The 13,200-nt window shown below is 43.8% G+C and overlaps 1 protein-coding gene across 1 annotated transcript in view; it reads right to left on the bottom strand.

Annotated features, from left to right (window-relative positions):
- MAST4 (microtubule associated serine/threonine kinase family member 4) overlaps positions 1-13,200 on the bottom strand; it is a 152,128-nt gene that overhangs the window by 64,491 nt on the left and 74,437 nt on the right. The window contains exons 3-4 of the mRNA XM_087815399.1: positions 9,211-9,280; positions 3,571-3,649 (exon numbers count right to left, since the gene is read on the bottom strand). Coding sequence (XP_087671525.1) covers positions 3,571-3,649; positions 9,211-9,280 — 149 coding nt within the window. The remainder of the gene's footprint in view (positions 1-3,570; positions 3,650-9,210; positions 9,281-13,200) is intronic.

Below are 13,200 nucleotides of genomic sequence, written 5' to 3'. Positions count from 1 at the left end.
TGATATGGATCAATAGAGAAATGCAAGGCTGAGTCTCAGCAGCCGTCAGGGACCCCAGGAGACCCTGCAGAGCCAGTGGAGAGCCTCCAGGACAGCAGAGGGTGCAGGCACCCAAGACTCAGACCCTACTGAAAAGATACCTCCACTGGTCACAGCGTCCTCGGAACAGCACCTCTACAAGAGTTCCAAGAATGAGCGTAGGGGTTTCTCAGGAAACTGAGTGTCACTACTGTATATTTCTAGCATGTTCTCTAAGCGTGGTGCCAGTGAGTCTCACCACCCAACTGGTTTGCATGTGACCTTTTACTATATCATAAGTCAAACCCACTTTCAGAGAGTGAAGGTTTACACAAAAACTCTGCTGCCAGTTCTCAAGGCAACAAGAAGAGTTCCCCCTAAATGTTCTGAGTAATGACCTCATTCAAATAAGCAGTTAGTCCCTTAAGATAACCACTTTGCAAAGGACAGTATCCAAATGCATGCGTAATTTTCTACTTGCTATTTATTTAAAGTAATGCCATTTTAGAGTCACATCTCATACTTACAGGTTTATTCTTATTTCCATTATTTCCCTCAGCAGAAAATAATTTATCTGGTAAGAAATATAAGGGAGATGTCCTCCTACTGCTGCGATTCCATATTACTTACTTGAAAATTGAAAATTATGAAGGTTATCTGAATGTTATCCTGAAAAGTCCTACAAATTAATTTTAACAGCAAAATTTCAAGTTAAAATAAGCTGCAACACTAAATATTCTCTGGAAGGACTGATTAACTTCATATGATCAAATCTTTCCAATTTAGGAATATAGCATTTTTAACACTTGCCAATTTCACAGTGTCCATAATATCCAAAGGATAAAGACCTGATGTTTACACTTCAGCATAAGAGGTTCTGGAATTCACTAATAACACAATTGTCTGTAAAACTCAAGCTATATCTTTGAAGTGTTTATAATTTTGTGTATGTTCTGTATTTTTATTTTAAAACAACTCAAATGCATTTCTGATTGACTAAATGACTAATCATTAACCCAGAAGTTGAGAATCTAAGAGGGATTCAGACTGTATTTAGAAGACAAGGAAAATAAACTACTAAGCAATTTTGCAGTTTTTGCCCTAATATTTAAGAGAAAAAAAGACACAAAGCAATTGAGGGGAATGAGAAGGAGCTCTTCAAATTTTGGCTCATAATTTTTAGCAACAACCAACACAGAGAAGAGGTAGCTGAACGTCTGTGCGACAGCCCTCCACGAAGGGAACAGTCGCTACATCTTTTGGTAAAGGGAGTACTTCTTAAAGCTAAAATTTCATTCTGACGGACAAAACAGGAACGTGAGACCAATAATGATATGACACCCCCTCAATAAAATAAACACAAGAGTAAAGCTGTCTAACCTCTGGTCAGAAGCTGTTAAAAACACAGAATATGTGTGTGTGACTATAACTGTCCCAGGCGGCTTCTTCTTGAGGCACATGTGGAAGTCAGGGAAGCAGTGACTCCATCGTGACAGATGGCTAGGTCGGGTTCATTAATACAAGGTTTGTTTCACGAAACACCATGTAAATTCCTCAAAAAGAGCCAAGAGCCTCAGTCTAGCTCATTTACTCGGTTCTCATTGATAAAACAAGGGGGTGGGTCAACAGCCCCTTAGTTCATTCTCTGTGCTTCACATTTTTGATCCATGAAAATGAAGAAAAAACAACTATGTTTTAGGGTATGTTGCTAGGATTAAATGAGCAAATGGATTACAAATAATTAGATTAGTGCTGAGCACACAGTATGTATTTAAAACTTGGTTTTTAAAATTATGTGTGTCAAACAGAGTCTGATTCTACATAGAGCACCCCCCCCTTTTTTTTTTAAATAGATACACTTTTAAAAGTGGTGTATGATTTACTGGTTGGAGATAGAGAAAAGAAAGATCCTGCACTCTCCCCTATTTTTCTTGCAGAAGAGAAATTTCTGTATCTCAACTACAATAAAATTTGACTGAAGGCAAGGTGATATAGTTGTAACAAAAAAGGATTTGGAGTTGAGAGACACGATATAACTTGGGGCACAGTGAGGATTAACTGAGAGCATCTATGGGAAAGCGGCCAAAGGGCCACGTACTCTGTTCATTACTGGCTGGGTTCTAACTGCAGATGTCCAAGGGCCAGGGGAGACCACCACTTCAAACTTAGCAAATTACTCTCTTGTTCTTTCTGGTCAATCAATCTTGGCATTTATTTTCACGCTGCGGTTGTCCATGTTTTCAACATCTAATACATGGGCCAATAGCCAATGATGGGAACTGACACAATAGCGAAGGGTGACTCTACTGTCAGCGGCGATTTCGCCCACTGAAGCCATTCAGGAGTTTCAAGACTGATGCGCCACTGAAACTACTCGAGGTTGTCAGGATGCTTCACAAAAAGGACCCAAATGGACAAGAAACTCATTCAGCACAACAAAATGGAATAATGGATAGAAGAACAAAAGGCCTCTCCTCAATAAAGTATTATAAGGAGCAGCTAAAAAGACTCCAACAGATTTTAGTAAGTCCGCCTGAAAGGCGCTGGAAAAGCCCAGCTGTTTTGCATCTGGAATTCGGAAACGGGGGACAGTGCCGGTGCCGGTCAGGGCTGAGGAGTGTAGGCGCAGTCCCTTCACTCTGTCACTAAGCGGCTGGCTGCGTGCTCCCACGGTGCGGGGTCTGCGGGGAAACCACGGAGAGCCCCGCAGCAAGGCACAGGCTTCCACAGTGGACACCGGGCCGCGTGAAACGGCTTCTCAGACCATCGGGGCCCCCGCGGCCGGCTCGGGGCACTCGGCCGTCTCCGTGAAGTCCTCACTGAGCACCTACAACACACTGGGTCTTTCCAAGGGACCGTCGGCTTCTGGGCTCTGCAGAGGCGGACACCCCGCAGCATCTCCAGTTCACACTGAGGAAGCGTGTGCCGAACCCACAGACTCCTCTCCAGCAACTGCCGGGGCTCCCGCTGGGGCGCCGCAGCTGGAGCGAGAGAGGAGCCTTCCTGGGCCGTTCTCACGGTTTCCTCTCCTCTCTCTACCTTAACTTCCTGCTAAGCTCCTTCCTCGCCCCTTAAAGCAGGCTCTTGCCCAGGAGGCACAGACCAATGTAAGGGCTGTCATTTTTTTTCTTTGAAGAAGAAAAACAAAATAAAACAAACAAAACACACACACAAACAAATATACAAATGCCCTGCATCTAAGCCCCACAAGGAAAAGTCACCCAGGCCATGAGGTTAGCGGCCTTTTCAGTACTAATGTCACCGGTTTGGAACCAAAGCAATAAAACCAGGTTGTGTTTTCCATCCCAAACTACACCAAATGGTATTAAAACAAAAGCTCTTGATCTTCAAACTTGCGATCCTAGGACTTGCTCAATCGGTGCTTAAAACCTTGCAGCAAAAAGGATGTCCTTTTTGCGGGTGTTAGCTCACCGTCTGCTGCATAACCTATTCGGGGTGGCAGACATACAGCGTTTGTGGTCCCCTCCCTGGAGGAAACACCCGGAGAAAACACCGCCTGCCTGAGGGCCGTAGGCGGCCAGGGGCACTTACCGAGACGGTGGAACTGGGCGTGTTCGTCCCGTAGCCAGAGGAGGGGAGAGAAGCCAAGGACCAGCGGCGTCCATCAGTCCTGCGGAGAACGTGAGATTAGTTAGCCAGGGCTGGAGTGCGGGACACGGGAATCCCAGGGCAGCCAAGCGCTTCCAGTCAAACAAGCGGCCACAGGTCGGCGAGGGGCCGGATAAACAAACACTGTGCGGCAGGTTGACTTTTACTGAAACGGAATCAATATGCCCAAACGAGGCAAAAGTGAATGGGTTGATCCATATTATTGATCTCTCACTAATACACTTGGACAAACTGAACACGAAGGATAATTACAATGGTCAGACTCAGCAGATTCAAATGAACGAGAACAGAAAGGGGGGCGGCAAACACTCTGACCTGGAAGCTGAGAGCGGCGCCCTCTGGAAGGGCCGGATCCCCGCACAGGGCCCCGCGGCCCGGCCCTGCACCCTAAAGACGGCCACCGGCTATTTTCAAGGGGACAGCCCTCAACGTGCCGGGGAGGAAGGAGCAGCGGGCTCACGGCCGGCTCAGGCCTTAAGTGGCAAATAACTGTCGCACTTAGAAAGTGGCTGACCTCCTGCTCGGAATCTCTTAAACGTTATTACATTCTGACGTGACCTGGCTTTAGAAGGGGCTTCGGCCAAAGCCTCTGGCAGGGTTTACGAGTATGCGGCCCAGCTCCGGCTGACGGTGGGCGCAGAATGGAAACGCTGCTCTAGGGACAGAACCGAATGAAAGAGTAGAGTTGTCAGCCCCAATCACACAGCCAAAGCTGCCAGGAGTCTTAGAGGGAGTAGCTTTTAATCTCCAAATCGTGATAGGATGGGTAGCTCTCTGGGTTGGACTCTGGTTGTGAATTAGGGTCGTTACAAGGGTCTCAGATGAGTTAATGAAGCAGTACAGACAATGCTGTTTTAAGGCAAGGGGACACCAGAAAGCAAATTTTTTGAAGTCTCTGGCCTTCCCGAGCCATTACTTTGTTAGTTCAAGTGAGACTGTGCCTTCAAAATCATGTAACCCTGTGAAAACAAATACATGCACTTTGCCACGGAGAAAGCAGGAAAAACACCCTCTGTAAGGAGCTACATTGCATCCTCAGATGGAGTGTCATGTATGGGCTTTTTGTAGTTCATGATTATATGAATTTACCATGTGAGAGATGCGAGTGGACCAAACTGACCAGACACATTCACTGTAAGCTGACGATAGGGATTCAACAGCATTAGACTCGAACTTGAGAAATGTCACAATTAGATGTTCACGTAAAAAACTGACAGTTCAGCCTAAGTTACATTCCAGGGAAACTATAATCCTAGGCTACCATGGATGTTGCCTCCAAGAAATGTAAATGGTCCACAAAGACGAAATGGAGACTTTCAAGTGGATGAGCCACAGAAGGACCACAACGTGAAGATTTCAGTAAAATTTACCTTTCATTTCTGTGACCACGATTGGAGTACAATGGAATCAAGAATGTTTTAAGAGAAAGAAGCAAAATAAGAGGTTTATAAATACACCAGAGAGAAGAAGTAGGGAGAATCAAGTCATATGTTCTTTAAAAATATTTTCAAAACAATTGAAAATGTTCAAGATTTAAGAAGAAAACAATTATAACATGCTGCTAAAGGTATCCAACTCTCAGTGAAATGGGCACAAGGTGGTCCTATTTTATGTGGCTACTTACTAAAGACTTAAAACCCAAGGCCTGAACTTTATATTTTAAACACCTCCAACTTTTTACAGCAAGAGAAGGATATGATTTATAAAAGGATTATTCAGTCCATTTAATAGCAATTATCAGAAACTAGTCTCTGGAAAGAGTAAGGGACACAATTTCCCCACCATGATTTTGTTTTGTGATTCATTAACTCTCCTTTCCCTCAGGTATCGATGAACTTATTTCAAATGAATGAACAATTCCAAGAGGAGTCATGTTCTTATTAGTTCTGAAGCATAAATTACATTTGCTTACTCCAGAAAACACACAACTAGGAAGATGTTTAAACAAGAATGTGCTCGGGACCTTGTGCAGCCACGGACCAGAAATAATTTATGTCTCATAAAGTTCCCTAAGTTGTCCGTGTCTATTTACTCAAATGGAGCACAAAGGACCATTGCATTTTTATTGCCATGACAACCGCACATCAGAAGTTACTATATATGCTACATACAGTACTTAAGAGAAAATACCTTTTTTTCTTCTTCATGAAAGCTATCACAAAAGTGCAATTTGGAACCCGCTAACAACGCTGTCTGTTCTTTGCAGTAGCTACCAATAAAATGTATTCTGAAGACAAGACTATATTCTTGCCAAAACAACAAGGCTTTTTGGAAAGAAGTGTTTTCTTTGTGGGTGGAAAGCTCAGCTTTCCGCTAAATGAAAAAGGGAAAAAATCTGATGGGAACACAGTATACAAAGAGATTGGGGGGGGGGGGTGTAAAAAAAAAATCTCAACACCACTCACAAAAATTTAGATTAATATGGTATTTAGATTAATATGGTATACAACAAAGAAAGAATGAGAAGTTGCCATATCAACCTGGCTGTTAAAACTGTATGAAAAAGAAGCAGGCTTCTTTATTTGTTTAATTGTTATAGTCACCTGGGTGATACATTTTACATTCTAGTTCAAGTTGGGCTAAGCTAACATAATGTTGCCAACTACAGTTCACTCCAGAAAGAATTCTGAAAGTAACCAGTAGGTTGCTCTGCCCACCAGCGCTCAACAAGTGCCTTTTGACCTGAACTCAGCAGGCAAGTCTGTTCTAGTCCTTTGCTTGTGGAAATATATTCTAATGTTTAACCTGGTAAATAACAACAAGGCAACTAGGAGACACACATGGCATGTATTCAGGGCTCATATGCCCAATGAGAGTGAGAGCAATTTATAAAGCATAAATCTCCACAACTTCTGGGAACGGCAGAACAACGGTATTAACACCACCTGACCGTCAAGGAAAAAAATAAAGTTAAGGAACTTCACAATCAGATGGGTTGTGAATCGGTATGGTAGTCAGCAAAGTAAAAATGTGTTTCCTTGCTCCAGACAAAATCAACTACACTACAATGTTCATTTTCATTTGTTTCAACTCAATATTAAAAAATTAACTAGATAATTTTACTCTTAAATATGATTCAGATAATATGGAAAGCAAGTGTGTCTCATCATATTTTTCAGTCTGAAATTAAACTATTACATTACAGAGGATGTCCACTGGGGGAGTATTATCTATCACATAGTATAAGGTCAGAAAAGATTAATAATCTGACTTTTATCCCTTCACCCAAGAATAATTTTAAAAGCAGGGCACTCTCTCCTCTATTGGACCAAATACACAAAATAATAAAACATAGGAGTCTCAAAATGGCATTACTTCTCAGGCTTAGAAATCCACCCCAAATGGAAGTGAATGGAGAGTCAGGAGCTGAATCTCCAGGTTTCCTAAATGAGAATCAGCTTTAAAATGGAAGAGAAAGACCCTAGAGAAATAAAAATATGCCAATTTGAGTTTTCATAGCAAACACAGGGTTCTATTTACTTGAATAAAAGTTTAAAAAGATGATCACTCATGTCCTAATCTAAATTAATACTTTCTGAAGAGTGTGGAGGGAGTTCCATCTGGAAATTCATGCAAAATGAACTAGAGGTCTCCCGTGATAATCTTCTGTCACGGTTTATGGTTTATTTGTCAAAAATTAACATGCCTGGGGGTTTGCGTATTTTTTTTTAATAGCAAAGAAACCAGATTCATCTGTCTTCCAGTCACCCACTTAATTATTAGATTCTCTTCATTTTCATAAATCTGGCAGGATTAAGAGGCTATGGTTTCTGGCATGTTTAAATGCAGGCTGTAATGAGATTGCATTTTTCTTATTATTTAAAATAATTAAATGTATTCTTTATTTTTTCTTTTTTTTAAGATGTGTTTTAAAGACAATGGTGGGTTCTTGTTTGTCAATTTTTGTAAGATTTTTTTCACTTAGAAGAATAGCACCACCAGGAGTTATTCATTGGTCAAACACAGGCCTTGTAGGGCTGGTTCATTTCCCCATTTTCTTTTCTTTTTTTTAAATATGTTTTTATTGATTTCAGAGAGAGGAAGGGAGAGAGAAAGAGAGAGAAACATCAGTGATGAGAGTCACTGATCGGTTGCCTCCTGCATGCCCCTCACTGGGGATCGAACCCGAAACCCAGGCATGTGCCCTGATGGGGAACTGAACCACGATCTCCTGGATCCTAGGTTGACGCTCAACCAGTGATCCATACCAGCCAGGCCCTATTTTCTTTACGGTGCTTAAAGTAAGGAGCTAAAAGAATAAAAGCTGGAATAGAGGAAATCCAGGTATGGGTCTCAGGAAGCTCTCTGGAGATCACGTCTTACTTACTCCCGTGTCCTTCCATGGCGAAGGGCCAGCACCTCACACACGGGGACACCGACACATACAGTGGGGAGTGTGCAATGTTTACACGGAATCTTAATTACAGAGAAATCTGAAAATATTGCAACAGATCCTCTTCTCTGGATGTAGGAATATAAAATGCATTACATGCTGGCAACTGGCAGTGAGGACACTGTTAAAACAAATCTATTTTTTTAAAACTTACCCATGTGTCTTTATTACGTGCTACTTTAATCCACTTCAAGGTATAGTTAGGTCCCTGAGGAAAATTGGGCAAATACCTAGGACATTCAGAGACCGGGCTGAAGGGGCATTTTGTTTTCTGCCGGTTTTTCCTGGGCAGAAAACGACAGGGCATGTATGTGAGAGGGGTGCTGGGGCCAGGAAGGTGAAGGTGTGAGGCTGACAGGGTAAAGCACACTAATTCCATGCACACAGCACAGAGAAGGTGGCTGGCCAGACGCCTCTAACCTGGAGAAATCATGGTAGGAGATCTGGAACTGAGAGGGTTGGATATGAGATCACATGCCCACTTTCCTTGGAGCAGCAACACTTCCTCTTGGCTGAGTGACCCAGACATGAGACATGCATCTTTGATATTTGGTGCCCAACTCTAACTATAATAGGAAAACATAAAACTTCCCATGGCTCATGCATGGCTTTATCTTGGGGGAGCAATAAATCGCTGGCTTGAGGATCACAAGTAAAGGGGAATCTTAGAATTTATACTTTGTGACCCCAAAAATGTCATTTTTATTTTTTAAAAAGCACATTTCAAAAACAATAGCAACAATAAAATATTGCAATTGCACCAGGACACAGAAATGAATCAAATCCTTATACTACAAGCTCAGAAAATTCACTAAAACTCTGTTGAGCATCAGCATGTATAAGGCACTGTACTAGGCAAGGGAGAAAAGATGGAAATGCTCATCTCCTGCCCTCACTGGGAGCCGCCACCTGCTGAAGGACCAAGAGGGGTACGGACTACTCTAAGATGAGGCAGCAATCATTATTAAAACTGCTACAGCAAGAGTGTTACAACAAAGCTCTGCGATGGCCAATGTTACCGTTGGCCAGGGGAGCTTCAGAGAAGGCCCCTTCTGATAACCAGCAGGAATCACAGGCAGAGGGCACAGGGCAGGGGTTTAGGGGACAGCTGGGGGGTGGGAGGATTCTCTACCTAACATTTTATTATTCGACTCACAAGAAGTCCTTACCTCCGTGCAAACGAAAAATGGGCTGAGGCACTGGGGGAGAAATTTCTTGGGCTATCTTGAGGGCTATTGCCTGCGGAGAGAAAGGAGAACATTTACAACGTGATACTGTTTTTGAATCACCAACCGCATCCGGAATATTCTTCGTTTTAGTAGTAGCTTTCTGTCCACTTTTGCAAAATGTCCATCCCCCGATAATGTTTTAGCTTTACCTGGAGCAGGAATTCAAGGGGAGGGGAGCTGGGTTCCAGCACAGCACTCCAAGTGTGCAAGACATAGGAATAAACTCATTCACCTACATCACAGTCCTCCACATACTTAATAATCTAAATATTCTGGTCCTATAAGGAGATGGACACACAAATGTTTTGATGTTCACCTTTCCAGAAGTGCTAGTATTTCAAACAGCAGGATGCGGTGGGGAAGCGTATGCTTCAAGGGGGCAGGGGGCAGGGGCCTGCTGTTTTAGAAAGGTAGCCTTAGTATTTTTTATTTATAGTAAACTGAATAAAAGCCTGAGTTCTTGAAAACAAATCCTCATATTCCCTGGTACATATTTTAAAGGTGGATGGCTATGTTAGAACTAGCCAGAAAATACTGCAGCTCGGGCCTGTTTGTCAAATAACCCAGATCTATGTCAGCACGGCCAAGGGGTCCAGTAGGATTAGCCCGCATCAATACTTCCTTCAGCAGTTCCCTCTGCTCCTAAGCAGCTGGGCTGTGACTCGCTAGTGGCCTTTAAAAGCCACCGTCACACGAAGGCGGGCAGAGGGTGTCCTCCCCAAGTCCTCTGAGGGGCCGGAGCGCGGACTGCTCACGGTAAGGACGGCTCCACGGGGGCTTGCGGGACGCTCCGCCGGCTGCTGATCATCGAGAAAGCTGGGCGGGCAGCTGGCGCGGGCAGCTGAGGACACTCCAGGCCACCCTGCCTCCCTCCGCATGTTTAATTACATTGGCAGGGCTATCGGAGGGCCCGAAGGGACTGTGGCTGGTTTCAATGAGGAGGCGAGGAAAGGCTGCAGACTAATGCTGTGCGTTCTTGAAACACAGAAAATAACCAGGAAGATACTTTTAAGCCCTAACAGCAAGCCGGTCGCCACATTACTGATTTTGCAATAGAAGTGACAACTGTAATTAGGTGTAAGGAATACAAGATTGCACGTTAAAGTCAGTACCTAGCTGCGGAGGTAAACAATGTATTAACTTTTGTGCAAAAAGAAGGGACCAACACATTAAAGAGGGTAAGTTTACTGTTACCTTGAGGACTTCTGGACAGGCTATACCTCTACTGAAATTTTTCAATTAACTTAAGGTTGCAAATTTTACAGTGATGCCTTCCACAGATGCCATTAACTTTATGACAGAGAGCACAATTACATCCATTTAACGGGGGAGCGCCCAGAAACCCCATTTCTTTGTAGATAGAGAATCGAGAAGCATTTTTTTTTTCCCCTGCTGCAATCAGGTTTATCAAGCCTTTGCATCTGTTGTTCCTTGGGCCCTGGAGAAATGGATTCGGCTTTTGCCATCCAGTAATCCAGAACTATTTTTGTCCTTTTATTTACATGGCTAAATTAAGTGCTTTCAAGTTCTCTCAGCAGCCTTTATTCCCCAACTTAGCATGTATATCACTCTTCACATTCCTTAAAAGCTCTCGTAATTTCAGGATGGCTAAAAATTTTGTTTTTTAAAGAGAAACAAATCTACTGTCAGAAATTTTCATGTAAATTTTATGTTTTATTTGGGGGGAAAGTGTTCACTTTTCTCACACCCCATAGAGAGCAAACTGCCAGTAAATTATTAGGAGAAATATAATGATTGTTTGAAGCCCAGGCATTTCCAGAACAATCCCCACTGCCCCGTTCACTCAGAACAAACAACAAGGCCAACGGAACTTGTCACCAATTCGTAGCCCTGTGCTCTTTCTTCATAGAGAAAGCACTGCATCTGGAAATCAAATGAGATAAGCAGAATAACTGGCGAGTGCTTACTGAATACATTTAAGAGTCTGAGGGAGGGAAAAACAGAGAATTAGCTTAAAACTCTTTTTACTTTTAGAGATTTAATGAGTGGTCCCCAGGAAGCCAGGTAACATCTTATAATACATGGAGACCCATCACTTTAGAATGAATGGGCAGCCACAGAGATACAGAGGCAGGTTCATTTAACACTGCTTTCACACACACACACACACACACACACACACACACACAACCAAGGCTGCCATCAACCATTTCTAACCTTCAGGCTCGGCCTTTCCAGGCCCGTTCGTTGAAAATGTTCCTCATTGTCTTCTCACGAACTCCTACGCTGCTATAAAACCCAAATTCCCACATCTTCAACTTCAAGACTTACAGAGCCATCTATACTGTCTTACTAACCTCAGATCTTTCTTCTTGTATCATGTCAGATTGAAAAACTAAATTGAAATTCACACTCTCTCTCTCTCTCTCTCTCACACACACACACACACACACACACACACACACAGTATATTATCTCAAAGGCTCTTAAGTGTAGTGGGCTAGTAGAGAAAATGAGGGTGTTGTGAACTAGAATGCCTGATAATTCCTTAAGGACAAGACACTATAGCTTAATTTGAGGGCAGCTCAGCAAGCTTGAAGTAAGAGAAGAAATGCAAAGACTTCAGGGAGGGGCAGAGACAATCAAAACACAGCAGGGCAAAGCAGGAGACAGGCTCCCTGGAAGCAGGGAATTCAGACGGGTGAAAGCAGAGAGCTGTCAACTACGCTTATTGGTACTAGCTAGTGGGAGGCCTAAGGAGACGTTTGGAGGCAAGAGAGATGCTAGAGATTTTAACTTGGCATGAGTGTGCTGGGTGGATGGACAAGGGAATGGCCAAGCAGGAGGAGCTAGGCTAAGACATGGAAAGCCAAAAGCAAAACTATTTGGTGAGCAAACCAAGTAGAATTGGTGATGAACTAGAAATAAGTGATGAAAACGGTCACAGACTATAAATGGGCCCTGTTTCCAACGGAGGTAGCTTGGGAGGATGGCTGCCCCATCAGCACAGGATTTTGAGAGAAGTGGGGTGGGGGTGGTCCCAGGGGAAAAGGGTAGATGAGTATTCTGCAGATTATTTTAGGAAAGGAGAGGGAGAGCGAGAGATAGAAACATCAATGATGAGAGAGTCATTGATTGAGCCCGCAACCCGGGCATGTGCCCCGACCAGGCATCGAACCCCAATCGCCTGGACCCCAGGTCGACACTCAACCGCTGAGCCACGCCCGGCTGGGCTGCAGATTTTTGCGTCACTTATTAAAAAAAAAAAAAAAATTCCTCAATTTTCCTTTGGGAGAAATTACAAGGTTAGCAGATTAGGCAGGTAGAAGTCAATCTTTGACGCCTCTTGTTCTTATTTAAAATAAAAATTGATTTCTATGCTATCGACTCAGTCTTTGAAGATGTGGGGACACTCTTTACACATACAGTGATCAAAATGACCACTGATTTAGAGCTGATCAAATTATAAAAGCACGCCTTGTATGTTCTTAACTCAGAGGCGAGGGCCAGCCTGCTGCGGACGAGCACAGCGCTGCCCCGGGAAGAGAAAGACGGATGAGACGGAGTCCCCTGCATGACCTTCACTCCTCGGCACCGCTCCCCATCCTTCCCCATCTGCAGAGCAATACCTGAGAGGCTCGCAAATGAAAGCTGGTGCCAGTGAATTCTCTGCCCATATGTGCTGCGCCTGCCTGCACCGCAAAGCCCGCGGCTCCGGGCTGCGGGCGGCGGGCCTTGGAGCGCGTTCCCACCCGCAGAAGAAGCCTCGGCAGCGGTCAGGCGGCGGCAGGTAATTAACTCCCTGGGCCCGGGGGACCTGGCGGGCCTAATAAACAGGCCGTATATCAAAACGGTGCTTCACCGAATGGCGCTGCACAGGGTGCCTCATTTTAGAGGCAGTTATTGTTAAGAAAGTGATTTCCAGATTAATTAAATTGTTTGATTGCTTTGTAATTAGGTTGGAGAAGT

This window comes from Miniopterus natalensis, chromosome 3 (assembly GCF_054644295.1).
Source record: "Miniopterus natalensis isolate mMinNat1 chromosome 3, mMinNat1.hap1, whole genome shotgun sequence".
NCBI classification, from domain to species: Eukaryota; Metazoa; Chordata; class Mammalia; order Chiroptera; family Miniopteridae; genus Miniopterus; species Miniopterus natalensis.
Note: the sequence above shows the minus strand (reverse complement) of the source record. Positions and strands in the feature narration are given on the sequence as shown.